At 45.3% G+C, this 26,384-nt stretch overlaps 1 protein-coding gene across 4 annotated transcripts in view; it reads left to right on the top strand.

Annotated features, from left to right (window-relative positions):
• The window catches only part of babam2 (BRISC and BRCA1 A complex member 2), a 374,337-nt gene that overhangs the window by 310,255 nt on the left and 37,698 nt on the right, over positions 1–26,384 (top strand). For all 4 annotated transcript variants that reach the window (XM_072500140.1, XM_072500137.1, XM_072500138.1 and 1 more), the window contains exons 9-10: positions 10,840–10,910; positions 19,647–19,729. In XM_072500140.1, coding sequence (XP_072356241.1) covers positions 10,840–10,910; positions 19,647–19,729 — 154 coding nt within the window. The remainder of the gene's footprint in view (positions 1–10,839; positions 10,911–19,646; positions 19,730–26,384) is intronic.

Below are 26,384 nucleotides of genomic sequence, written 5' to 3'. Positions count from 1 at the left end.
GCCTGCAACAGTAGTGGACTCGCCAACACTAAGGGCATTCAAATGGTCATTGGATATACATATGGACGATAGTGTGGATGGGCTTTAGAGTGGTTTCACAGGTTGGCGCAACATCGAGGGCCGAAGGGCCTGTACTGTGCTGTAATGTTCTATGTGAGCTTGACGTCAGTGGTAGGCAAACTGCTGGAGACGATACTGAGGGATAGGATCTATTCACATTTGGGAGAAAATAGACTTATCAGTGATAGGCAGCATGGGTTTGTGCAGGCAAGGTCATGTCTTACAAACCTTATAAAATTCTTTGAGGCAGTGACAACGTTAATTGATGAGGGAAGGGCTGTAGATGTCATATACATGGACTTCAGTAAGGCGTTTGATAAAGTTTCCCATGGTAGGTTGATGGAGAAAGTGAAGTTGTATGGGGTTCAGGGTGTACTAGCTAGATGGATAAAGAACTGGCTGGGCAACAGGAGACAGAGAGTAGTGGTGGAAGGGAGTGTCTCAAAATGGAGAAAGGTGACTAGTGGTGTTCCACAGGGATCCGTGCTCGGATTACTGTTGTTTGTGATATACATAAATGATCTGGACGACGGTATAGGTGGTCTGATTAGCAAGTTTGCAGATGATACTAAGATTGGTGGAGTTGCAGATAGCGAGGAGGACTGTCAGTGAATACAGCAAAATATAAATAGATTGGAGAGTTGGGCAGAGAAATGGCAGATGGAGTTCAATCCAGGCAAATGCGAGGTGATGCATTTTGGAAGATCTAATACAAGAGCGGACTATACGGTCAATGGAAGAGTCCTGGGGAAAATTGATGTACAGAGAGATCTGGGAGTTCAGGTCCATTGTACCCTGAAGGTGGCAACGCAGGTCGATAGAGTGGTCAAGAAGGCATACAGCATGCTTGCCTTCATCAGACGGGGTATTGAGTACAACAGTCGGCAGGTCATGTTACAGTTGTATAGGACTTTGGTTAGGCCATATTTGGAATACTGCGTGCAGTTCTGGTCGCCACATTACCAGAAGGATGTGGATGATTTTGAGAGGGTGCAGAGGAGGTTCACCAGGATGTTGCCTGGTATGGAGGGTGCAAGCTATGAAGAAAGGTTGAGTAGATTCGGATTGTTTTCGTTGGAAAGACGGAGGTTGAGGGAGGAACCTGATTGAGGTCGACAAAATTATGAGAGGTATGGACAGGGTGGATAGATCCTTGGAAAATAGGTGATTGGTTTTGATAAAGGATCTGGATCGGCGCAGGCTGGGAGGACCGAAGGGCCTGTTCCTGTGCTGTAATTTTCTTTGTTCTTTGTTCTTCAATTATTACACCTTCTAAGCTAACGCTCTGGTTCCTACCCCTTTGCCATCCTCCCGAGTGACTGTTTCAAAATAGTACACCAGGCCATCAAGCGCCACCCACCGTTTCGCCAGGTACATTACCCTAAACCGGATCTACCTTCCATGTAAAACCGCTTTGGACTTGTTAAATCCAGGGCGCCTCTTCGCCAGCTCCACTCCAGTATCCCAAAAGATTCGGATCCTGGTCCCCTCCCATTCTCAATTCCACTTCTCCCTGGCACATCGCAGGTTCTTTACGTTCACAAATTTATGGAACCTCACAATCACCACCCGCGGCGGCTCTCCTGCTCTTGGCTTCTGCCACAGGGACCTGTGCACCCTGTCCACCTCTGGGGCTTTGTCCAGCACCCCCTCTGCCACCAGCCTCGCTAGCATCCTTGAGACATATCTCGTGGCACTTTTTCCTTCCCTCAAGCAAGCAAATGATACGCAGGTTCTGCCTTCTGGATCTGTTCTCCTGCTCCTCTACCTTTGCCCTTAGCGACTTGCAAAGGTCCCCCAGGAGCTCCGCCTCCAACGCCACCAACCGATCACTGTGATCGGACATCACCTTCTCCATCTCCCGGACCTGTGACCCCATGCCTCCAGGCACTCTCGGCTCCCTCCATCAATCCTTTCAAGGATGCTACCACTACCTTGATGGCCTGCGACCGATCCTCCCGCATCTCCTTTCGCTGCTGGCAAAACTCCCCTCTAATAAACGCCATCACCTGCTCCATTTGGGTTTTTCCAAATTGCGACAACCTTTCCCCCCTCGGCCATACTACAAAGTCTATGGGCCCTGACAATACCCTAGCAATAGTATTGGAAACTTGTGCTCCAGAACGGCTGTGCCCCTAGCCAAGCTGTTCCAGTACACCTACAACATTGGCATCTACCCGGCAATGTGAAAAATTACCCAGGTGTGTCCTGTACACAAGAAGCAGGACAAATCCAACCCAGCCAATTACCACCCTATCTCTCTACTCTCCATCATCAGCAAAGTGATGAAAGGAGTCATCGACAGTGCTAGCAAGCGGCACTTACTCAGCAATAACCTACTCACGGACGTTCAGTTTCGGTTCTGCCAGGGTCACTCCTGATCTCATTACAACCTTGGTTCAAACATGGACACAAGAGCTGAATGTCAGAGGTGACCTGAGAGTGATTACCCTTGATATCAAGGCAGCATTTGACCGAGTATGTTACGGTATCAAGTAGGAAAACTCTCCATTGGTTGGAGTCGTACTAGCACAAAGGAAGATGATCGTGGTTTGGAGGTCAATCATTTCAGCTCAGGTCATCACTACAGGAGTTCCTCAGGGTAGTGTCCTCGGCCCAACCAACTTCAGCTGCTTCATCAATGACTTGCTTTCCATCATGAGGTCAGAAGTGGGAATATTTGCGGATGACTGCACAATGTTCAGCACCATTTGCGACTCGTCTGATAATGAGGCAGTCCAAGTCCAACTGCAGCAAGACCTGGACAATATCCAGGCTTGGGCTGACAAGTGGCAAGTTACATTCGCGCCACCCAAGTGCTAGGCCATGACCATCTCCTACAACAGAGGGCCTAACCACTGCCACTTGACAGTCAATGGTACTACCAGCTCTGAATCCCCCACAATCAGTGGTTACCATTGATCATAAACTGAACTGGACTACCAATATTAATACTGTGGCTACCAGGGCAGGTCACATGCTAAAAGTCATACGGCAAGTAACTCACCTGCGCCCCCACCCCCCCAAACCCAAAAGCCTATCCACCATCTACAAGGCACAAGTCAGGAGTGTAATGGAATACTTTCCACTTGCCTGGATGAGTGCAGCTCCAACAACACTCAAGAAGCTTGACACTATCCAGGACAAAGCAGCCCGCTTGATTTCTCCCCATTCCACAAACATTCAAACCCTCCACCACCGACGAACAGTGGCAGCAGGTGTACCATCTACAAGATGCACTTCAGTAACTCACCAAGGTTCCTTGGGTAGCACCTTCCAAACCCATGACCACTACCTTCTAGAAGGACAAGAGGAGCAGATACCTGGGAACCCCACCACCTGGAGGTTCCCCTCCATGTCACTCACCATCCTGACTTGGAAATATATCGCCGTTCCTTCACTGTCACTGGGGCAACATCCTGGAACCTTCTCCCTAACAGCACAGTGGGTGTACCTACACATCAAGGACTGCAGCGGTTCAAGGAGGCAACTCACAACCACCTTCTCAGGGGCAACTAGGGATGGGCAATAAATACTGTCCTAACCAGCGACGGCCACATCCCTTAAAGGATTTTTTTTTAAACTTCCCAATTGCTACTGCACCACAGGTCTCCTCCAATTCCTTGGCCAGGTCTTTAACAGACATGCCACCCCCGGGGAAACTTCTCCTCCACACCTTCAGCTACACTTTCCTGTCAAAATTAATCCACTTTCGGGTAAAAAGAGCTCAAACCAGCACCTTCGAGCTGAAGCTGCTCTGCCTGCGAGCACTCACTCCATGGCCGCCACCAGAAGTCTCATATATTCTAGTAGTTGTCCTCATGAGTGCAAGACGGAAAGCTTTGATGTGATGTCTTACCAGCAATATGCAAGTTCTATACAACCAAATGACTAAATTCTCTTGCATTAATTTGTTCATGAAAAGCAACTGCATTGGAGCCTTATGCCCCTATTCTTTGAAGAACAAAGGAATTAGGAGCCAAACTATGGAAATTCAGCCCTTCGAGCATGCTCCACAATTCAATCAGATCATGGTTGATTTCTTCCTGGTCTCACATCCACCTCCCTACCTATTCCCCATATCCCTTTAACCTGTTTTTTCTCAGAAATATATCTATCCCCTTCTTGAAACCATTTAATGACTCAGATTCTACTGTAAGATGGGCAGCGAGTTCCGCAAATTCATCACCTCTGCGAGATGTAGTTCCTCCTCATCTCAGTTCTAAATCTATTACCTCTAAATTTATATCCGTTACCTCTTGTTCTAGATTACCCTTCAAGGCGGAACATTTGGTCTACATTTACTTTGTGATGATAATCTTTATTGTCACAAGTAGGCTTCCATTAACACTGCAATGAAGTTACTGTGAAAAGCCCCTAGTCGCCACATTCCGGCGCCACACTGCGGGAGAATTCAAAATGTCCAAATTACCTAAGAGCATGACTTGTGGGAGGAAGCCGGAGCACCCGGAGGAAACACATGCAGACACAGGGAGTACCTGCAGACTACGTACAGACAGTGACCCAAGCCAGGAATCGAACCTGGGACCCTGGCGCTGTGAAGCCATGGTGCTAACCACTATGCTACCGTGCTGCCCAATCCCTTGTAAATCTGTAGTGATCTCTGTATGTGCATGTACATAAGGGTTACTGTGTAATCAGTAGCACCACATGATCACTAGAGGGACGGACCAACAGGGGTATAAAAAGCAACCACAATGTGTCTCTCCCTCTCTCTTGGGTGCACTGTGACCAGGGCAGTATCAGATGGCTAGTGGAGTTACGTATAGTTACTGTAGTTAGATCTTGTTAACCTTATCACTAGTATCAAAGTTAAAGTAAAGAACTCATGCAATTATTGTTATAGTTACTCAATAAACCTTTTGTTACTACTGGACGAGTTCGAGTCTTCTTCATCGAGATTCAGAAGACCTCATCATTAACCAAGGATTGACTAGCACATGTTACCTACCACACAGGTAACAAAGCAAATCCCTTTTAGTATTTTATACTAAAGATCCCCTGTCATCCTTCTAAACTCCAGCGAATATAAGCCTAAACTGTTTAATCTCTCCTCAAACGTCAACCCTTTCATCTCCGGAATTAATCTGGTGAACCTCCTCTGAACTGCCTCCAATGCCACCACATCCTTCCTCAAATAAGGAGACCAAAACTGGGCACAATATGAATGAATGAATGAAAATCGCTTATTGTCACAAGTAGGCTTCAAATGAAGTTACTGTGAAAAGCCCCTAGTTGCCACATTCCGGCGCCTGTTCGGGGAGGCTGTTACGGGAATCGAACCGTGCTGCTGGCCTGCCTTGGTCTGCTTTCAAAGCCAGCGATTTAGCCCTGTGCTAAACAGCCCCTTCCAGTCATACCAGTTGTAGTCTCATCAACACCCTATACAATTGCAACAACACTTCTCTACTTTTATACTCCAGTCCTTTTGCAAGAAACGCTAACACTCCATTTGCCTTTTTAATTACATGCTGTCCCCACATATCGACTTTCTACAAATCATGAACAAAGCCACCCAGATCTCTCAGCCCAGACGCATCTTGAATCTGCTTTCCATTTAAATAATTTACCCTTCAATTTTTTCAGCCAAAATGGATAAACTCACACTTATCCACATTGAACTCCATCTGCCAAATTTTGGCCCAATCTCCTAGCTTATCTATCCGCCTTTAAAATCTTTATCTCGTCTTCACCGCCTGCTTTCCCACTTATTTTAGTATCATCCGCAAATTTTGATATGTCACACTCTGCCCCTGCTTGCATTTATATATGATGTGGAGATGCCGCCGTTGGACTGGGGTGAGCACAGTAAGATGTCTTACAACACCAGGTTAAAGTCCAACATGTTTGTTTCGAATCACTAGCTTTCAGAGCACAGCTCCTTCCACGGGTGAAACTGAGGAAGGAGCTGAGCTCCGAAAGCTAGTGATTCAAAAAAACCTGTTGGACTTTAACCTGGTGTTGTAAGACTTCTTGCTGTGCATTTATATAGATTGTGAACAGTTGAGGTCCGAAGACTGACCCCTGCAGTAGCCCGCTAGTTACAGTTCACCAGCCAGAGAAGGACCCATTTATCCAGATCCTCTGCTTTCTGTCAGTCAGCCAATCCTCAATCCAATCTAGTACTCACCCCCCAATCCCTTGCGTTCTCACCTTCTGGATCAATCTTCTATGAGGCACCTTGTCAAACACCCTCTGGAAGTCTAGATATATCCACAGGTTCCCCATTGTCCACCTTGCTGGTTATGACCTCAAAGACCTCGAGCAAGTCTGCCAAGCCTGACTTATGCTTCATAAAACCATGCTGACAATGGTGGATTGAGATTTATCTTTCCAAATGTTCAGTCATCTCGTCTTCAATGTTTGATTCCAGTAACTTCCCCACCACAGAGGTCTATAGTTTGAGGGATGTTACTGTGGCACATTTTAAAGAAAATATTACAGCTTCTGTAAGTGTGTGTTTGTGTGTGTGTGTTGCACTGTCGACAATCAACTGGTTTGTGTTCAGTACCACATTGTAAACAATAAGCATTTACTATTGCCTATTTAAGCTCATTCTTCTGGCAAATGATTTGTGCCATTAGTATGCTTTCATGCTACACAAATATAAGTTTAAGACCAGCCAGGGCAGATAAGATAAAAGGCTGTCTGCAATAGATCTTCTAATTGAGATAAAATGTCAAAATGAATGTCAGTAGAAAACGAATTAAACAGTAGTCAGGGTGGAATTTTCCACTCCCGCCAGTTGCATGAATTGTGGCGTTGGGGGAGCAAGATTTGGCGGGAGGCCAAAAATCAGTTTTTCAAAGTCGGAAATTCGTTTGAAATTTGTTCTGATTTTCACCATTTGCACCTCATGAATTCTCATTAAAAGCCCAGTACACTGGAGTCTTGTTCCCCTTCCAAATTAAGCACCCCGCCATGGGCATTTAGAACATCCACTACTATGACTGTACATAAGTGGCGTGCACTTGGTGAGGTTGACTTCTTCCTGCACTTTCAGATCATGAGAAGCAGTGATTGCTTTCAAGCCTATCAAGTCACGGTGGGGCGTGCCAATTCCTGCCTGCCTCACCATGAGATATAAATGTGCTCCTCATGGCAGCTGAACAGCATAATATCTCGCATATTCAGCCATCCTGTTATCCAGCGGAAGTCACACCAAATTTCACTTCTACTTCATCTCCGGAACAGAAAATTCTGCCCAAAGTACTTAGAAGGATTATTTTACCTTGAACGACTAAAATTCAAAATGAACACATCCTACAGGTATAGCACAAGTTGTGTGCATGCTATACAGCAGTTCTACCTTCTAAAAGTACTCCTTCTGATTTGTTATTTCTCTTATAAATTAAAATCAACTCTCAGCGAAGTTAAAACTTTTTTGAACCTTTTCTTAATGTTGCTCAATTAGTGCCCAAAGAAAAAATACTTCAACTCAATTTTGTCTGGATAGAGGTCAGATAAATTGGAGGATTATCTAGATATAAATAATTGTTGATCCTAAAAAGCTGGTAGCCAGTAAAACTGACCATGATTGTTATTAAAATGCAACTGGTTCACAAATTTCCTTTAGGGGAGGAAACCTTCCTGAGTCTTGTCGATATGTGACTCCAGTCCCACATGTTAACTCTTACCTGAAATGGTCTAGCATGCCAATCAAATCATTTATCACAAGGATTGGTAGTGATCCAAGACAAAGGTGCACTTTCAAAAATTGGATGCCATCGAACATTAGGGTTTGGGGGGGTTTGAATGTATGGTTTATGGGTGATCATGTATGGAATGACCGTGGATTCTCTTTTTCTTTCTTGTTTTGTATTTGGGATGTAGGGGGAAGGTTTGGGTTTATAAGATGAAGGGGTTGTTAGTCATGGGAATGCTATGTATTTGTTATTGTTGGTTATCTGTTGTTGAGTGTATATTTAATGAAAATGTGGAAAATTAGGAGAATAAAAATATTTTCTAAAAAAAGTAAATTGCACTTAGATCCCAAGAATTAATACATTTTAAAAGTGTGCAGAACTTTTAAAGGGGTGAAGCATTTGCTTCTCATCTGTCGTAACAAGTCATTGCAATATGATTAAGATTAGTTTCCCACAGAATAAATATTGAACAGTAATACAAAAACACAATCAAACCCGGGTAAATCAAGCTCATATATGTAGTTTGTTTCTGGAAGGGTGATTACTGTAGTCATAGAAGTGTAGAACTTCTATTTGTTTATGATGCTCAGTCCATCCATACAGAATACCATTTGGCCTATCATAAAATCTACTCCAGTTGTATGCAATCATTGCATATAGCAACACCAAATTAGATAATTTGATGATCAAGCCATATGCTGTTGTTTTTCTCCACATGAGCCTCTTTATCTCCTGCTCACTCCTCATATCTTTTATTATTTTTTGTTCAAAAGGAATTTATAGATCTGCTTGGACAGTAGTTTGTGTAGCAAATCCACATTCAACACCTGTGCACTGATTTTTCTCTCCATCCTACTCGTTTTTCTTGTTCATCATAAACCAGTTGTGTTACTACCTTATTAACCTATAAGATAGTGTTGGCGATTTCTCTTTACTCTGGCTCTGTTCCAATTAGGACAATCAGTGAATTTGCCTTCTTTCTATATTGTCTAAGTCCGAATGCTTAGAGTTGCCAGGTATCGAATGATACCACCACAAGTTTCAACCAGCTATCGATCAAAGAGCCAAACACCAGTTAATTAGTTCAAGGTCAAGGGTACTTTATTTATTTACAATTAATCATGCAACATACACTACTAGGTAACTACTCCTATTACTAAGACAACCTGTACTTAACTTCGGGCACCCGGATTAGGTCAAGAAACAGTGGCTGCTGATCAATTCTGGATCTCTTGGGTTTGAAGGGGTAACTGCCGCTCAGCTGGGCTCCATCTGGTAGTGGGCGTTGAACTCGAACTTGCTTCTGGTGTTGCTGCGATTGGCGATGACCGTGACCGGGGTACCAAGGCCCAAAGGGAGCGAGCATATAGCGAACTCTTCCTTTATACTTGGGGGCTTTCGTGCGGTCCTTCGATTTGGGCCTTACTAATTGGGTGACCCCTGATCACTCTGTTCAATTCCTTAGCCAATATGTGGGCGGGGATCTGGATGACTGGGCGTGTCTCAAGCGGTCATTGACCCCGTTGTTTGTGTTTCCCTTGGACAGGGAGTGGCGCCGAAATGTCTGGGTCTGTCCCGGTAGCTGGAGTACCAGTCCTTTGTGTTGGGGAGATGGGCCATCACCTGCTAATCGGCCTGATTAACATGCTAATGGGACGGGTGTTCGATGCCGCCTGGACTTTGCTGACAAATATGCATTTCGGGCTCAGTACCTGCCTGACTCTTGGCTTGTCCATTTTACCCATCAATCTTTGCGAGTTGCTCTGTGCTTAGCTGGAAGTGGCCATCCCAGATGGCTACAATAGTAACAAGAATTAAGCCACCCTACTAATGCCCACCTACTTTACAACATATTTTACCTTGGACAGTATGGCAGCAGCCAGAAATTCCATTCGTAGAGTATTAAAGCATGTTGACTATACCGACCCTCACTAACTTCAATCCTTTTGTCACACAGGTCAATACTTTTTCTACTTTTTGGGGTGGCACAGTAGCACAGGGGTTAGCACTGTTGCTTCACAGTTCCAGGGTCCCAGGTTCGATTCCCGGCTTGGGTCACTGTCTGTGCGGAGTCTGCATGTTCTCCCCGTGCCTGCGTGGGTTTCCTCCGGGTGCTCCGGTTTCCTCCCACAGTCCAGAGGTGTGCAGGTTAGATGGACTGAGCATGCTAAACAGACCTTTGTGTCCAAAAAGATTGGGTTACGGGGATAGGGTGGAGGTGTGGGCCCAGGTAGGGTGCTCTTTCCAAGGGCCGGTGCAGACTTGATGGGCCGAATGGCACTGTAAATTCTAAACCTATTATTCAACTGTTTTTACTTAGAACTAGATCCACATACCCAGTGCTGTGGCGTGGGACATAATATTCTAGTCTATAATCTTTCTTGATACTAGTTTTTTTCTACATAGAATCATAGCATCCCAATCCAGAAGGAGGCCATTCAGCCCATCGAGTCTCCACAGATCCTCCAAAAGAGCATCCTATCTTCGCACGCACCCCATCCCAGTAACCCCACCTAACCTTTTGGACACTAAGGGGCAATTTATCAAGACCAATCCACCTAACCAGTACACCTTTGAACTGTGAGGGGAAACCGGAGCACCCGGAGGAAACCCACGCAGAGACGGGAGAATGTACAAAGTCCACACAGACAGTCACTGAATGCTGGAGTTGAACCCGGGTCACTGCCGCTGTGAGGCAGCAGTGCTAAACCACTGTGCCACCATGCCGCCCTAACTTGTATGCTGTTTATTATTTTACAATTCAAATTTAAGGGGATACTTACATCTACCTTACATATTAGAAAAAGACCTAGACTTCAGCACACTACCCCTTGAGTTGACCTCCAATCAAAACAGTGAGTCTGGAAGTGTGTGATGCTGTCGTTTTGTGCAAAATTAAGAAGTACTATTCTCACATTTCTCATCACCACTGCAAGTTTTAAACATAGACACACGATACTAAAGCATGAAATGTACATAAATCTTAAAAAGGGCAATATTTTGCTTTGAATAATGTACCATATCTCCAAATTTGAAATTGCTGTCCTTATTTGTTTTATTAATATCTTACCTGTTTTAATTTACTTTTTTTTTTTGCTTTATTTAAACCAAGGTGCAGTACATCATTCAGGGTTACCACAGACGAAGAGAGTACATTGCAGCCTTTCTGAGTCACTTTGGAACGTAAGTTTATATTTGGATTCAATTAATTGTGTAATCTAAGCAAAGAAGTTACATTATGCAATCATGGAATTACAATGTGAGAAACGGCACAAATATAATTTGAAACAGCCAGACTGGAAATTACTTTGATTTCCAAATCACTTTTTTTGTAAAGATAAAGAATACCCCAAAACAGATTCTGTTGAGAAATGATTCTCCTTCAGGAGCTGGTAATGCAATATTCTGATCCCCACTTATTCTCCTTCCATCTTTTCTTTATCATTCCACCTTCTTCTCCTCTTCCTTCGCCTCCTCCATCACTTCCTTGTAAACTTGAAAAATAGAAGGATAACCATGAAGACCTATGGAGTACTTCATATCCACCTTGCTTGAACATCTACGCTGGAACATTGCAGTGTCTGCACATTTTGTGTATTATTAACGCCTCGAGAAAAAATTCAGTTCAGGCTAGTCTCCAAAAGCAGCTGGAGCTCCTGAACAGCAATCCAGATGCTCAAGGTCAGAAGTGGGCTGTGCATTGATGATTGGATCATGTTCCACACCATTTGTGACTGCTCAGATACTGAAGCAGTCCATGTTCAAATGCAGCAAGCTGTGGACAATGTCCAGGCTTGGGCTGACAAGTACATTTATGCTGCAGAAGTGCCAGGCAATGGCCACCTCCAATAAGAGAGAATTCAACCATTGCCCCTTGACATTCTTTGGCATTACCATCACTGAATTCCCCCACCCCCACTATCAACAACCTGGGGATTACTATTGACCCGAAACTGAACAAAAAATACTATGGCTGTAAGAGCTGGTCAGAGGCTAGGAATCCTGCTACGCCTAACTCACCTGACTCCTCCAAGCCTTTCCAGCACCTACAAGGCACGAGTTCCTATAGTCCTGTAAGTATTTTCCCTTCAAGCATTTGTCTAATCGGGCTTTTGAAAGTTACAATTAAATCTTCATCCACCACTCTTTCAGACAGTGCATTCAAGATCACAGCAACTTGCTGAGATTTTCTCCCCTTAAGTCACCTTTGGTTCTTTTGCCAATCACCTTAAATTAGCTCATCTAGTTACTGACTGTTCTGCCACGAGGAATAGTTTCTCCTTACTTTATCAAATCCATTCATGATTTGTGAGACACCTCTCAAATCTCTTTACCTTCTCTGCTCAACTCCCAACTTGTTGTCTCACCACTTAACTGAATTCCGCAGCAGGATTCCTAGCCTCTGACCTGCTCTTACAGCCATAGTATTTTAATGGCTAGCCGCATACTATTTTAGTAAATATCTTCTGCTTCTTCTCCAAACCCTTCCGAAAGCAAAGGATTCTGTATACTTTTAATAATATCTCAAATTGCCCTGTCACCTTCAAAGATTTATCACATGCACCTAGGTTTCTGATTCTGCATTCCCTTTAAAATTGTACCATTTGGTTTCTTTTGCCCCTTATTTTTCATACCAAAACGTATAGCAACAACAACTTGCATATATATATAGCACTTTAATGTAGTAAAACATTCCAAGCTGCTTGAGAATCATTTCCAACCAAAATTCAATACCAAACATACAAGACCATATTAGGGCTGGTGACCAAAAGCTTAATCAAAGAGGTAGGTTTAAGGAAGAAAGAGTTGGAGAGACGAGACGTTTGGGAGCAAACCGAGGAGAGAAAGCTAGAGGGAGGAATCAGGAGGAGATGGAAATTCGTGAACTGCAGTGTAGGAAGGGTGGAGTTGCTTTATCTTGGGGCCTGCATAGAGGTTAGTTTGTGGGTTGGAGGAAAAAATCCTGCTCCTGGCCTGCAAGCAGTACTGCAAATATACTTCCCTAATTAATCCAGCCCGTCTCTTCCTTGCTGGTTTATCCAAGTCCTGCAAAACCTTGCAACTATGGGTTAAAAATTAAAACTCTGTGACAATTAAATGCACAACCTCTCTTAAAGTTTTTACTGGCTGACGCGCCATTTGAGAGCATATTTTTCACCTGCTCCCGACCTGCCTCCGTTTCAATTTAAGTAAGTGGTTTGGTGTCCTGATAAGATTTTTAAAACTATTGATTCCCACCTGACACCAACAGTTTATAATCTCCCCCTTCTTGCAGTCTTTTCAGTAGGTAACATGCCATAAGAATAAGTAGAATCCCTTTAAGAGGTGTTTTTCCTTCCCTTTACACTTGTGCACTCCAATGCAGTATCTGTCCATTTGCGTGCGGATGTTCCACAATAAAATTTAAATGAGCTGACGTAGCATTATTTCCTGGTCTTAAGACCATAAGACATAGGAGTGGAAGTAAGGCCGTTCGGCCCATCGAGTCCACTCCACCATTCAATCATGGCTGATTTCAACTCCATTTACCCGCTCTCTCCATAGCCCTTAATTCCTCGAGAAATCAAGAATTTATCAACTTCTGTCTTAAAGACACTCAACGTCCCGGCCTCCACCGCCCTCTGTGGCAATGTGTGAGGAGTATTGCCCAACACCACAACACCAGAAACACATTATTAATCCCATTGTTTTTCTTTATTGCGACTTTTTACATAATACTCAGACGTGAATGTGATGATGAGTTTAATTAATTTGCCAATGATATGCAAAAATATAGTTCTCGGGTGAAGTAAAAGTTGTGCTCTTCAGCAATCCTCTGTTGAATGTAGCAAAAATACTGGACTGAATGCATCTCTGATCCTGTTACTGGACTTAAATGAGGAACATGGGTGGCGTATTTGAAGGAATGTTGATTCTCTCTGCTATTGAGTTATGAGCTATCATCTTTCTGCTGCGGAACATTTTTGGAATATCAGCTTTTTTGCAAAAATAAAACTTTCTGGGTTTGGTTGTATTTCTTGAGAAAGGCTACATTCTCAAAGATGTGGGATAAAATATCCTTTTTCTTACATGTGGATTTGCACGATCTGTGTTTATACAAAAATATATCTATTTTTTTCTTGCATTATTGAGTTTTTGTCTGCCACGGTTCTGGATTCAACCCCCACTATAACTTGAGCACATGACCTGAGATGATACTGTAGTGGACTGAAGCATCGTTGGTGGGCCCATCTTTCAAATGAGATGTTAAATCAAGATCCCCATTCCACTCTGTCCAAATAATGATAACGATTTTACGACACCATTAAAGGAAGAGTAGAGTTTTGCCATTCATCCCTCAACAGCGCCAAGAAAATATAATCTAGTCATTAATTCATTTACTATTTCCGTGTTCTTGTGAAACAAATCGATCACTGTTTGTCAAAGTCCTGTTACCGATTTCATACTGTATTTTTGATACTAGCCCCACACTGAAGATGACACTGCACTAATACCAAAAGTGTGATATAAAAATAGCACGATTGGTGTAAAATGAGAATTGAATCCCTTGTCAACGTTATGTATTTAAAAATGTGGTTATATAGTATAAGAATGCAAATTGGGGGTGAGGGCCATTTAGGTTAGAAACAAGTATCCATAATTGACTGACTGAATAATCACTAGAGACTAGCATAGGAGATAAAATATTAGAACAAATCCAAACTTCTTGCCTTACAAGTCAAGTTACCAGCTGTGGACTAGCACATCATCTATGAACCTATGATTTCTAAAAATAATGGAATGGATTTTACAGGAAGAAAGGCCCACAATTCAGTTAGCACATCACTGACTAGAAATCCGGCTACCCCACAGCTTCTGGGGACAGCCGTAATAGGGTCAGAGTGGGACTTCACCAGTGAATAGGCTAATATTGGGACTACAATCCGCTCCAAAGAAGAAGAGCGATATCTCCTGGACTGGAGGTACATCCGGGGATTTCTCATAGGCCAAACGAGAGGGGTTGGATTATCGGGTTAGAGAAGGCAGGGGAGAGGGATAGGGGTGGGGGGGGTACAACTTGAGGAAGGGGCAATGCCCCTGATGGGCACAGGGGAGACTCCAAAGGAGATGGTCTCCCTGCCTGACTGGAGGTGAACTGCCAGGTTGTTCACCATACCTCTGCCTTCCCCTCCCCCGCAGACTTAAAAATTGCAGCGGAGGCAGATTGAGGGCCTTAAATGGCAGTTAAGTGTCCACACTTTAACCACCCCTGTAGTATGAGGGATATGTCAAGGGTGGATAGGAATGCAGTTGGCTGATCAATGCTTTACAAACTCCCGTACCTTCAAATACATCAGATTAGGGTCAGCCCATAAGTTTGTAACTTGTAAAATGGTGCAAAATTTAGTTGATGTATAAGCTGAAGTGTTGGTCAAGTTATTTGAAACCACAGAAGAGAGCCAAGACTCGAGAGCAGGATTTTTTCCACAAGGGTAACATTGATGGAAACCTTATTACATCGTCCTCCTCTTGAATACCAAGAAAGACTCAAAATGGCTGAATGGTTGAAATTGAGCTGCAAAACTCCGTAAATAATCAGTAAAGCACTACATTTCACAGAGTGCATTGTTAAAAATGGAGGCATCAACTTCATTGAAAAAGAGTTAACTTTTTACCAAGTTAACGAAAAATCTCTATCTACCTTACTGCGTTTGTAATTCACTTTTCAAGAATAGCTATGTAAGCTACCTAATTTGACCATGTGGGTTGCATACAACCAGATGAGAGTTTGTTGCCATATTTAGGCAAGTGTGGGTTATGTGTATTGATGTTATAATCACGTTAATTATAAATATGTTGTGTGACAGTGTCTGGTGGAAATCATATCTTCTAGTTGTATTTTTCGGAAAAATCCATTGTGTCGAAATTTATCATCTTGCAAAGCTGCCAGCTTTATATTTTCAGATCATGCTTGCCAGTTAATGGCCAGTCGCCATTGACTTGTGCATTCTCCATGGCAATGCTTAACCAATCAGCACCCTTTTCTCATACAGTGTAAAGTTGCTGTTTTGGGCAGCATGGTTGCGCAGTGGTTAGCAGCTCACGCAGCTGAGATCCCAGGTTCGATCCCGGCTCTGGGTCACTGTCCGTGTGGAGTTTGCACATTCTCCCTGTGTTTGCGTGGGTTTCACCCCCACAACCCAAAGATGTGCAGGGTGGGTGGATTGGCCACACTAAATTGCCTCTTAATTGGAAAAAATGAATTGGGCACTCTAAATTTATTTAAAGAAATAAAGTTGCTGTTTTCCCCTGACATTAGGATTGAGGAAAGTCATGTTCCTGAGAGAAGGAAGGATAAGTATGGGAAGTTTAGGGAGCCTTGGATAATGAGGGATATTGTGAACCTCATCCAAAAGAAAAATACTTTTGTAGGGTCTAGAAGGGTGGGAACAGTTGAAACCCTTGAGGAGTATAACGAAAGTAGGAAGGCACTGAAGCGGGAAACTGGAAGGGCTAGGAGGGGTTATGAAAAGTCCTTGGCAAGTTGGATTAAGGTGAATCCCAAAGCTTTTTATTCATATGTAAAAAGCAAGAAGGTGGCCAAGGAAAGGATTGGAACACTTAAGGACAATGGGGGGAATCTATATGTTGAGCCAGAGGAAATGGGCGAGGTCTTAAATGAATACTTTGCATCAGTGTTCACTAAAGAAATGGACTTTGTGGAAGTTGATTCTTGGGTAGGGTGCGTGGACAGTCTGGATCATGTTAACATCGAAAAGAAGGAGTTCTTGGGTCTTTTAAAAGATATTAAGGTAGATACGTCTCCTGGGCCAGATGGAATTTATCCCAGAATACTGAGGGAAGCAAGGGAGGAAATTGCTGGGCCTTGACTGACATCTTTGTATCCTCATTGGCTACAGGTGAGATCCCAAAGGACTGGAGAATAGTGGCCATGGTACTGCTGTTTAATGAAAGGTAGCAGGGATAATCCTGGAAACTATAGGCTGGTGAGCCTCACATCAGTAGTAAACCATAGAACCAGAAGGCGACCATTCGGCCCATCGAGTCTGCACCGGCTCTTGGAAAGAGCACCCTACCCAAGGTCAACACCTCCACCCTATCCCCATAACCCAGTAACCCGACCCAACGCTAAGGGCAATTTTGGACACTAAGGGCAATTTATCATGGCCAATCCACCTAACCTGCACATCTTTGGACTGTGGGAGGAAACCGGAGCACCCGGAGGAAACCCACGCACACACGGGGAGGATGTGCAGACTCCGCACAGACAGTGACCCAAGCCGGAATCAAACCTGGGACCCTGGAGCTGTGAAGCAATTGTGCTATCCACAATGTTACCGTGCTGGAATCCTCAGGGACAGGATTTATATCCATTCGGAAACTAATGGACTCATAAGCGATAAACAGCATGGTTTTGTGAAGGGGAGGTCGTGCCTCACTTACTTGATCGAGTTGTTTGAGGAGCGAACAAAGATGATTGATGAGGGGAGAATGGTGGATGTTGTTTACGTGGACTTCAGTAAAGCCTTTGACAAGGTGCCCCATGGTACAAAAGGTGAAGTCACATGGGATCAGAGGTGAGGTGGTAAGATGGATTCAGAACTGGCTCAGACACAGAAGGCAAAGCGTAGCAGTAGAAGGATGTTTTTCTGAATGGAAGGTTGTGACTAGTGGTGTTCCACAGGGATCGGTGCTGTGGCCTCTGTTGTTTGTGGTGTACATAAACGATTTGGAGGACAATGTAGCCGGTCTGATTAATAGGTTCGCGGATGACACCAAGGTTGGTGGAGCGGTTAAAAAAAAAAATTTGATTAATTTAACTCACCAGTTGTGAAACTCTGAATATGGTTATCATTAAACTTAAATAATTCCCTCCTGAAATTGTTTCTCACCTCCTGGTCCGACTGGGTTTAAAATCCGCTCTCAATTCAGTTTGATTGTCTCTTCTGTGTGAAACTGTCTGTGATGGGCAGATATGAAGCCAGATTCACAACATTCTGGAACGGGACAAATCTTTATCCTCCACAAAGAGATTTCTCGTGAAGTCAATGCGGAAAAAGACGGTGGAGGAATATAAAAAATCAGAGATATTTGGGCATGTAGGTCCACAGATCTTTGAAGGTGGCAACACAAGTGGACAAGGTAGTCAAGAAAGCAGAGGGAATGTTTGCCTTCATTGGACGGGGCATTGAGTATAAAAACTGGCAAGTCATGCCGCACTTGGAACATTACGCACAATTCTGGTCGCCACACAACCACAAGGATGTGGAGGCTTTGGAGAGGGTGCAGAGGAGGTTTACCAGGATGTTGCCTGGTCTGGAGGATGTTAGCTATGTGGAGAGGCTGAATAGACTCGGACTGTTTTCATTAGAAAGACGGAAGTTGAGGGATGACCTGATAGAGGTCTACAAGATTATGAGGGGCGTGGATAGAGTGGATGGGCAAACACTCTTTCTCAGGGTGAAGGGATCAGTCACCAGGGAGCCATAGGTTTAAGGTCCGTGGGGCAAAGTTAGAGAAGATGTGCGACGCAGGTTTTTTACGCAGAAGGTGGTGAGTGCCTAGAACGTGTTGCCAGGGGAGGTTGTGGAAGCAGATACATTCAAAAGGCATCTTGACAAACACATGGATAGGATGGACATAGAGGGATATGGCACAAGGAAGTGCTGAGGGTTTTGGCAAAGGTTGGTATCATGACGGGTACAGGCTTGGAGGGCCGAAGGGCCTGTTCCTGTGCTGTATTGTTCTTTGTTCTTTATTGGTATTCTTGTGATTGCCTTGATGAGTGCAAGATGCAAATCGGTGACAAAATGTTTTTATCAACAATGCTCAAGTTCTGTACTACCAAACGACTGTTTGTTATTTTGTTACCATTTGTAGTCTTGCGATTATAGTAATATATAAATGGATTTTTAAAAATGGAGTAAAATAAAGCTTTATTTGTATTCTGAATGTCATTTCCTTACATTACATACTATGATTATTCAAGAATTGCATAGACTATGCTACACAGAAACAACCCATTTAGCAAAAATATATGGCATATATGTCAGTGTTACACTCGACTGCCTCCCATCCTTCCTCATCTAATTCTGTCCGCATAATGCTCTCTTCTCCCTCACATGCTTATCTAGCTTTCCCTTAAATGTATCGGACTATTTGCCACAACTACTCCCTGTGGCAGTGAGTTCACATTCTTGTCACTTTCTATATAACGATATACATATAATATATATATATTTATTCTGAATTCCCTATTTGATTTTTTTCTTAACTGTCTTATATTGATGGCCTCTAGTTTTGTTCTTGCCCATAAGTGGAAACACACAGCATTTTCCTGTGGCTTTAAGAGCCCAGTATCAGTTCAGTGTGAGAATTAGTCATCTATGATTTAAGTTTCCCCAAATTAGCTAATTATTGGCCGGAGGGTTAACCCCAGAGTCTTCCAGTGGCTCTGTTTCTCCAGCCTGCTATATGGGGGCCACCTCCAGGCAGCTGTGCTGTCCCACATCATCTATGGAGATCTGGATGTCAACTTGTAAATTCCAGTCAGCTTCCAACAACAGGCCTCAATGGGTCCTTAATTAGCCCAGTTGGCTATGGGCAGGTAGCCCCAAAAGCCTGCAAGCCTTCCCTCGCCAACCTCCACCCCATCCCTAGGGAGAGATTGGGCAGGAAAATCAGCATGCCTGCCTCTCTTCCTTCCTGGCTTCTTAGTAGGGTCTAAACATCCTGACCCCTGAGTCTACCTGTCAAATTCTTTCACAATTTTAAAGTCATTTATTAGGTCAGGCCTCAGTCTTCCTCATTCTTTCCTGGTGGTATAACTTCAGGGTCCTGATGTTATCCTTGTAAACCTGTTGTGCACCTTTTATATTGCTTTGATTCAATGGTACTAATTTTCCTTTTCCTTTCCAGAGGAGTTGTGGAGTATGATGCTGAAGGATTCACCAAACTTACATTATTACTAATGTGGAAGGACTTCTGTTTTTTAGTTCATAGTAAGTATTTTTTATCTAGAAAACTTACATTTGATACAGTTTGTGCCAAAGAATTCCATCTTTTTCTTCTTTGATTGGATGTGGGCATTGCTGACTAGGCCAGTATTTATTGTTCATCCCTAAGTGCCCTTGAGAGGTGATGGTGAACTGCCTTCTTGAACCGTAGTCCAGGTGGTGTAGGTGCACACATACAATGGTGTAATCGGATTGGCCGGCAGCTCTCGAAGGCCGAAGTCTCAACCTTAAGCAGTTAATGCTGCTTCCAACGTAAAATGGCTGTGGGGCCCTCGGCTTTTTGGTGGACAAATTCCCTCCTGACCTTTTTAGTCAGTGTTGGGGCGAAGAATATGGCATCCCACACAATCCAGCCCGATGTTTTAGGTTGATTACATTTTATCACAACTGGGAAAAGATAAAAATGTGGTAGGTTGTGAGCAATGGGTAGGTGGGAAAAGGGACAAAAGGAGGATCTGTGACAGGGTGGAGGACAGGAGATATTAAATGACAGCCTTAAAGAGTCAAAGGGAATGGTGATGGAAAAATAAAAGAAGCAAAGAAACAAAAGATGTGCCTAAGCAGGTGTGCTGCTATGCAAAAGCAAAAATAAGAGAAAAGCAAAACATTCAAAGAAAAATGGGGGAAAGATTGCTGTCTGAAATTGTTGAACTCAACACAAATTGAGTCCAGAAGGCTGCAAAGTGCCTAATTGAATGATACTGCCACACCTGTTTAGTATTTTCTCTTTATTTCAAATTTCCAGCAACCGCAGTACTTTTGTGCTCTGAAACAAAAGTACTTAACCCAATCATAACATTTCAGTAAACAGTTAAATTGCTTCCTATTATGTAACATTATTTTTTAAATTCTAACCCTCCTATCTTCAACCTTATCACAGATCTTTCTGACCCTTTTTCCATCACCCCAGTCTCAGAAGCTATTACATTTGTAACTTTTCCCAGTTGTGATGGAAGGTCATCGTGACAAATTGGGCTGGGTTTTACAGGGCACCATATTATTGAGCCCCTCTCCCCTCCGATCCCATTAACATTTCAAGTGTAATACAAGTTCGACCCAGTTCCGAGGTGTCATATTAGACTCAAACACATTGGGCTGTATTCTCCTATTGGGAGGTGAACTGCGTTCTCCCAGGGGAGGTGAATTGCAACCGGTTTATGATCCTCCCTGGGAGCGCAAACTGGCAAGCAATTCAGTGTTTTGAGCAGAAGGCCCCCCCCCCCGCACCACACAGCAGGCCTTCACCCCCGGATCACCTGGTTTCCCCCCACCAACCCTCCCAGGGACCCGTGCAATAGGGAGGTTCCTTCCCCCACCCTCTGTGACCCCTGTAATAGGATTACCCCCCTCCAGCGATCCCTGTAATAGGGAGCCCCCCATCACTGAACCGTGTGGTTGCACTACACTGACCTCTCTTTGATGTGCTCAATGTTTGTCAACATTGAGGTTTCACCGCTTAGAGTCACTGAACCAGGCAGGGGCTATGATTGCCTCCGGAACAGGTCACATGATCCAGGGGTTGTAATGGAGGAACCCTGCTTGATTCCCCTCCCCAGCCTCGATACCCCCAACCTCCCCATGGCAGTCCCCCCCACCAATTGGGGATGCACCCTCCCGGTAGCCGACCCCCTCCGAATACAGGGGCAGCAGGCCCAGTGTCTCCGGGCTCATTGTCTGTGAGCAGGGATGGCTACTCACCTCTCTGGGTCTCCACAGCAGCCCTCCTGCCAGGTTCCCGTTTTTCCAAAGGCACCAGCGTGATCACTTGCTGGGGAGGCCGCTGCATCAAGGAAGGCCGTTGTATATGGGATGGCTCCCGTTAATTGTATGGAAATAGACATCGCAAACGGTCTGGCACCTGGCGCGGTTCTCGTTTTGTGCCCCCCCCTCCCTCCCCAACACTCTTAAAGAGGTCAATGAACGGCTTCCACCTCTAGACGAACCCATCAACCGACTCTCTCAAGGTGAACTTAAACTTTTCCAACCAGGAATTCCAGCATGTCACTGACCCAAACTTTTTATAAAACACCATTGGGAACACATCCGGAGCCTTCCCTACCTGCATCACCCCCATACTCTCCATCACCTCCCTCAACCCAATGGGACTCCCAATCCCTGCACCAGCTACTCGTCCACCCTGGGAAACCCCAACCCATCCAGGAATCGCCGTGACCCCACTGCGTCGTCATCGCCCCCCCCCCCCGGCCAGGGGCTCCAGCTCATATAACGTGCAATGAAACTCCTCAAACACCCTATTCACCCCCACCGGGCCCAGCACCACCCTTCCCGCTCCATCCTTTACTCTGAGAATCTCCCTCGCCACCTCCTGTTTCCTAAGTTGGTGGGCCAGCATCCTGCTCACCTTCTCCCCGTATTCTTACATTACCCCCCTGGCCCTCCGCAACTGCCCTAGCGCCTTCCCTGTGGACACCAGCCCAAACTCCATCTGAAGCCTCTGCCTCTCCCTCAACAACCCAGCCTCCGGAGTCTCCGAATACCTCCTGTCCATCCTCAGGATCTCTCCCATAAACCTTACCATCGCATCTCGTTCTGCCTTTTCCCTGTGCCCCCAAATAATTGCAATAAACACTTTCTCACCCCCACCCTCCCCCCAACCACCGCCTTGAGTGCCTCACACAGCGTGGCGGCTGTGACCTTCTCCCGTATCATTGAGCTCCACATACCTCTGGGTGGCAGCTCTCACCTGCTCGCACACCACCTCATCCACCAGCAACTTTGCATCCAACCTCAACTGTGGACGCTGTCCCTCCCACCCCGATCTTCTCACAAATCCACCCAGTGCGGCGCGTGGTCTGAAACCACAATCACCGAATACTCAGAGTCGACCACCCCCGCCAACAATGCCGTGTCCACCACAAAAAAGTCAACCCAGGAGTACACCCGGTGCACATGGGAAAAATACGAAAACTCCTTCACCTCGGCCTCCCAAACATCCAGAGGGCAAACACCCGCCAATCCATTATATAAACCCCTTCAGTTCCTTCGCCGACTCCTTCCCCAACCTTGGCCTCGACAGGTCCAAACTTGGCTCAATAACTATGTTAAAATCCACCCCCCTCCCCAACACCCGACTCATAAATTCCACATTGTCCCAGTTTGGGGCATAAACATTTACCAAAACCATCCGCATCCCCTCCAGCTTCATGCGCACCATCACGAACCTCCCCTCCCGAATCTGCCACTATGTTCCACACCTGCCCTCCCCATCCTTTCCCCAACCTTGTCTGATCCCCTATCTTTAAATGCATCTCCTGTAAAAAAGCCACATCTGCCTTCAGACTCCTCGTGTGCGCAGACTCACATGACCGTTTGACTGGCCTATTCAGCCCCCTCACATTCCAAATGACCAGCTTGGTTGGTGGACTCTCCGGCCCCCTCCCCTGCCGATCAACCATATCCGTTTTTGGGCCAGCCCTTGGATGTCCATCATCATCGCTCCCTTTCGAACTGCGGCACCACAACCACACCTTTGTCAGCAACTCCCATCCCCTTCCCTGACCACCCCCCCACTGTGCTCCTGTTAACTGCCAACCACCTGACCACCCCCCACTAGCCCACCCAGCCAGCGTGACAACCTTGCCCAAGTCCTCCAAACCTCTTCTGCCCCCCCCAATTCCACCCCCCCATCCACACTCCCACAAGAAACATAGACACAGAAAAAGATGCACTCGCCCTTGATGCTCTCCAAGCACTCCACCACCAAGTCCAACAAAACATTTCAAAGGAGAAAAAGCTCTCCCAACAATCACCAAAAGAAAACATCTTCTCACACCTCCTCAAAAGTTTAATGCCCTCCTTCTCCTGCCAGTCCATTGTCTCTCAAACGTTCCGTCACCTCCTCTGGCGTACCAAAATAGTACTCTCGATTCTGGAACATCTCCCAGAGGTGGGCTGGGTACAGCACCCCGACTTCATCCCTTTTTGAAGAGGGCAAACTTGACCCGGTTAAACCCGACCTTCTTCGCCCGTTCCGTGCCCAGATTCTAGTACCCCCACAACTCGTTCCCCTCCCAAGTGTACTCCTCGTCTGTCTCACCCACTGCAGAATCTTTTCCTTGTCCAAGAAGCGGTGCAACCGCACCACCATTTCCCTCAGTGGCTCGCCTGCCTATGGCCTCCTCATCAGCGCTCTGTCGACCTCAAGGGGCTGGTCAAAGGCCCCCTTCCCCATCAGCTTTTCCAACAGCTTGGCCACGTACATGCTGGCCTCCACTCCTTCAATGCATCGCCCATTCTCACGATCCGCAAGTTTTGTCTTCTGGAAGAGTTCTTCAGATCCTCCACCTTTTCCTTCAGCCTCTTTATGGTCTCCCGCATCACCCCCATCTCAGCTGCCACCAAGGCGAGCTGCTCCTAGTGCTCCCCCACAGCCTCCTCCACTTTTTGGATCACGTGGCCTTGGGACTCCAGCCTCTGCTCCACACGATCAATCCCTGCTTTAAGTGGCTCTTTCACCTTGGCTAGGTCCTTCTGGGCCTCCCTACTCTGCTGGCTGAACTTCTCATTTAAGAAGTCCACCAGCTGCTCCATTGACCAGTGGGCGGGCAGGACAGGCCGTTTGCCCTCCGCTGTCCTGACCTGTGGTGCATGAAGATTCTCCTGCTCCACCAGCTCCCTTCTTCCCGACCCATTCCTGATCTGTGGATCCATCCACCATCCACACCAGAGGAGTCACACTTTCTCCTGGCACTCCTACACCTTTTTCCATCCAAACTTCCAACCTGCGAATGGGGAAACGACCAAAAAAAATCCACCTTGAACTGGAGCTACCAAATATGCAACTGCTCACTCCATGGCCGCCACCTGAACCCCAGCTGTGCAAGTGTTGTTTAAGTGCTACTCGACCTTAGAAGCGGGGGGCTGCCGAGAGCGGTCCCGGCGAATCGGCTATTGAGCCTTCATTTGCATCATGAAGTCCGGGGACCAGTTGACGTTGTATTATGGTGCAGGCCTTGCCGGGCAAATTTAATTGTAACTAAATTAGAACATTTTTCTCTAATTGGGATTACAATGACTATAAACTATGACCTGAATTTTCATCCTGGAGGTGGGGAGTGGGAGTCGACCCACCTTGGAGACAAGTGTCCAGAAAGACAGAGGGGGTGAATTCTTTGCCTCCCCAGCCACATGTTTCTGGGTGGTGCATCGCCGTTGGCAGTGGGATTCTCCGTTTCCGCCGCTGGCCAATGGGATTACCCATTGTATACCACCCCATGCTGCCGGGGAACCCGTGGGCGGGAGTGCACTGTCGGCAGAATGGAAAATCCCGCCGGCGGAGAATTCACATCAGGATCTTCATTGCTGGGGGATGGGGTCAGGCTACAATCAGATCGGCTGACCCAGGAGGAAATCCGGAGGCAGTCACAGGGGTGACCTCGTTGCAGAGGTGTGTTGCATAAAGGCATGCCTCAGTCTTGTGGGACTTTGTCTTGGTTAAAATAAAAGCACAAAAGTTCTCCAAACCCCACCGCCCGCTATGGAATTCCCCCACCCCCATTACCCCTCATGTCCCTTATGCTAAGCTATGACACTTAAATGCCAATTGACCCAATGTATACTGTATGGAACCAATGAACCCTACAGTGATAGTAGGATGTATATAAAAAAGTAATTCATTCATCACGTTCCACTATCTTTATACAAAAAAATTATTTCACTGCAAGGCACTAAAAGTGCCCATGATCCAGTTCCTATAAAGAATCAAAAACACAAACGACAAATCCTTGAACCCATTTAATCATGTGTAGAGCAAGATTGTGAAACAGAGAGAGCTAGAGCTGTCAATCAAGCAATGTTTTCTCTGGGGTGCAACTTTTTCAACAAGAGTAATAGAATAGATGTTTGGACTCTCAGCCAAGCATATGGGGCAGAAGGGGCTATCAGGTTTGCGGGGGGGAGGGGATGTGGCGTACTTTGCCTTGGCATTGGGGCATGAGGAGAACCTCTGGAACTCACTTTTTACAAGGGGTTTGTGACTCCTGAGAGGTCATGAACCACAACTCTTTAAAAACCTAGCCTCGTCTCCATGAAAACTGCAGAGCAGTAGGGCACACCAATTTCTGCAATGGATCCAGCTGGGTCAGGCGTGGCCACAGGAACCAGCCCGCATCCTTTAAAGGCAGCCCCGAAAATCAGACAGCTCAGGAATGAGATTGGGAATCCTGGAATCCCTGCCTGCCATTTTTAAAGGGCTCCTGAGTCATCCCAACTCTATGTATCTTGAAAACCATCCAATTCCTTGTATAATTCTCTGATGCTGCTAAATTTCAAAATTGTTGTTTATTTTGCACAACCTGTGTTGCTATTTCAGGTTTCTTATCCAAACTGTGAAATATGACTTAATGCACTTCTAAATTGTGTTCTGATCTGTTTGCCTGTTAGCAAAGTATGTTGTCAGCAAACTACCTTGAACCTGATAAACTAGGGTGGGACTGGAGAATTTCCTAATAGGTTTCTAGTTTAGGAATCCGTACACACCCAAAAATCTTGATAACCTGAGGACAGAAATTAATTTAAACAACATCATTCTAGGTATGAAACATTCTGAAAGCTACCATTTTGATTCAGCAAAACTGATTTAATTTACATCACGAGGAAGATAACTTTTCAAGATTTATAC

The sequence above is a fragment of the Scyliorhinus torazame genome, chromosome 4 (assembly GCF_047496885.1).
Source record: "Scyliorhinus torazame isolate Kashiwa2021f chromosome 4, sScyTor2.1, whole genome shotgun sequence".
NCBI classification, from domain to species: Eukaryota; Metazoa; Chordata; class Chondrichthyes; order Carcharhiniformes; family Scyliorhinidae; genus Scyliorhinus; species Scyliorhinus torazame.
This window is presented reverse-complemented; position numbering and strand designations above follow the sequence as displayed.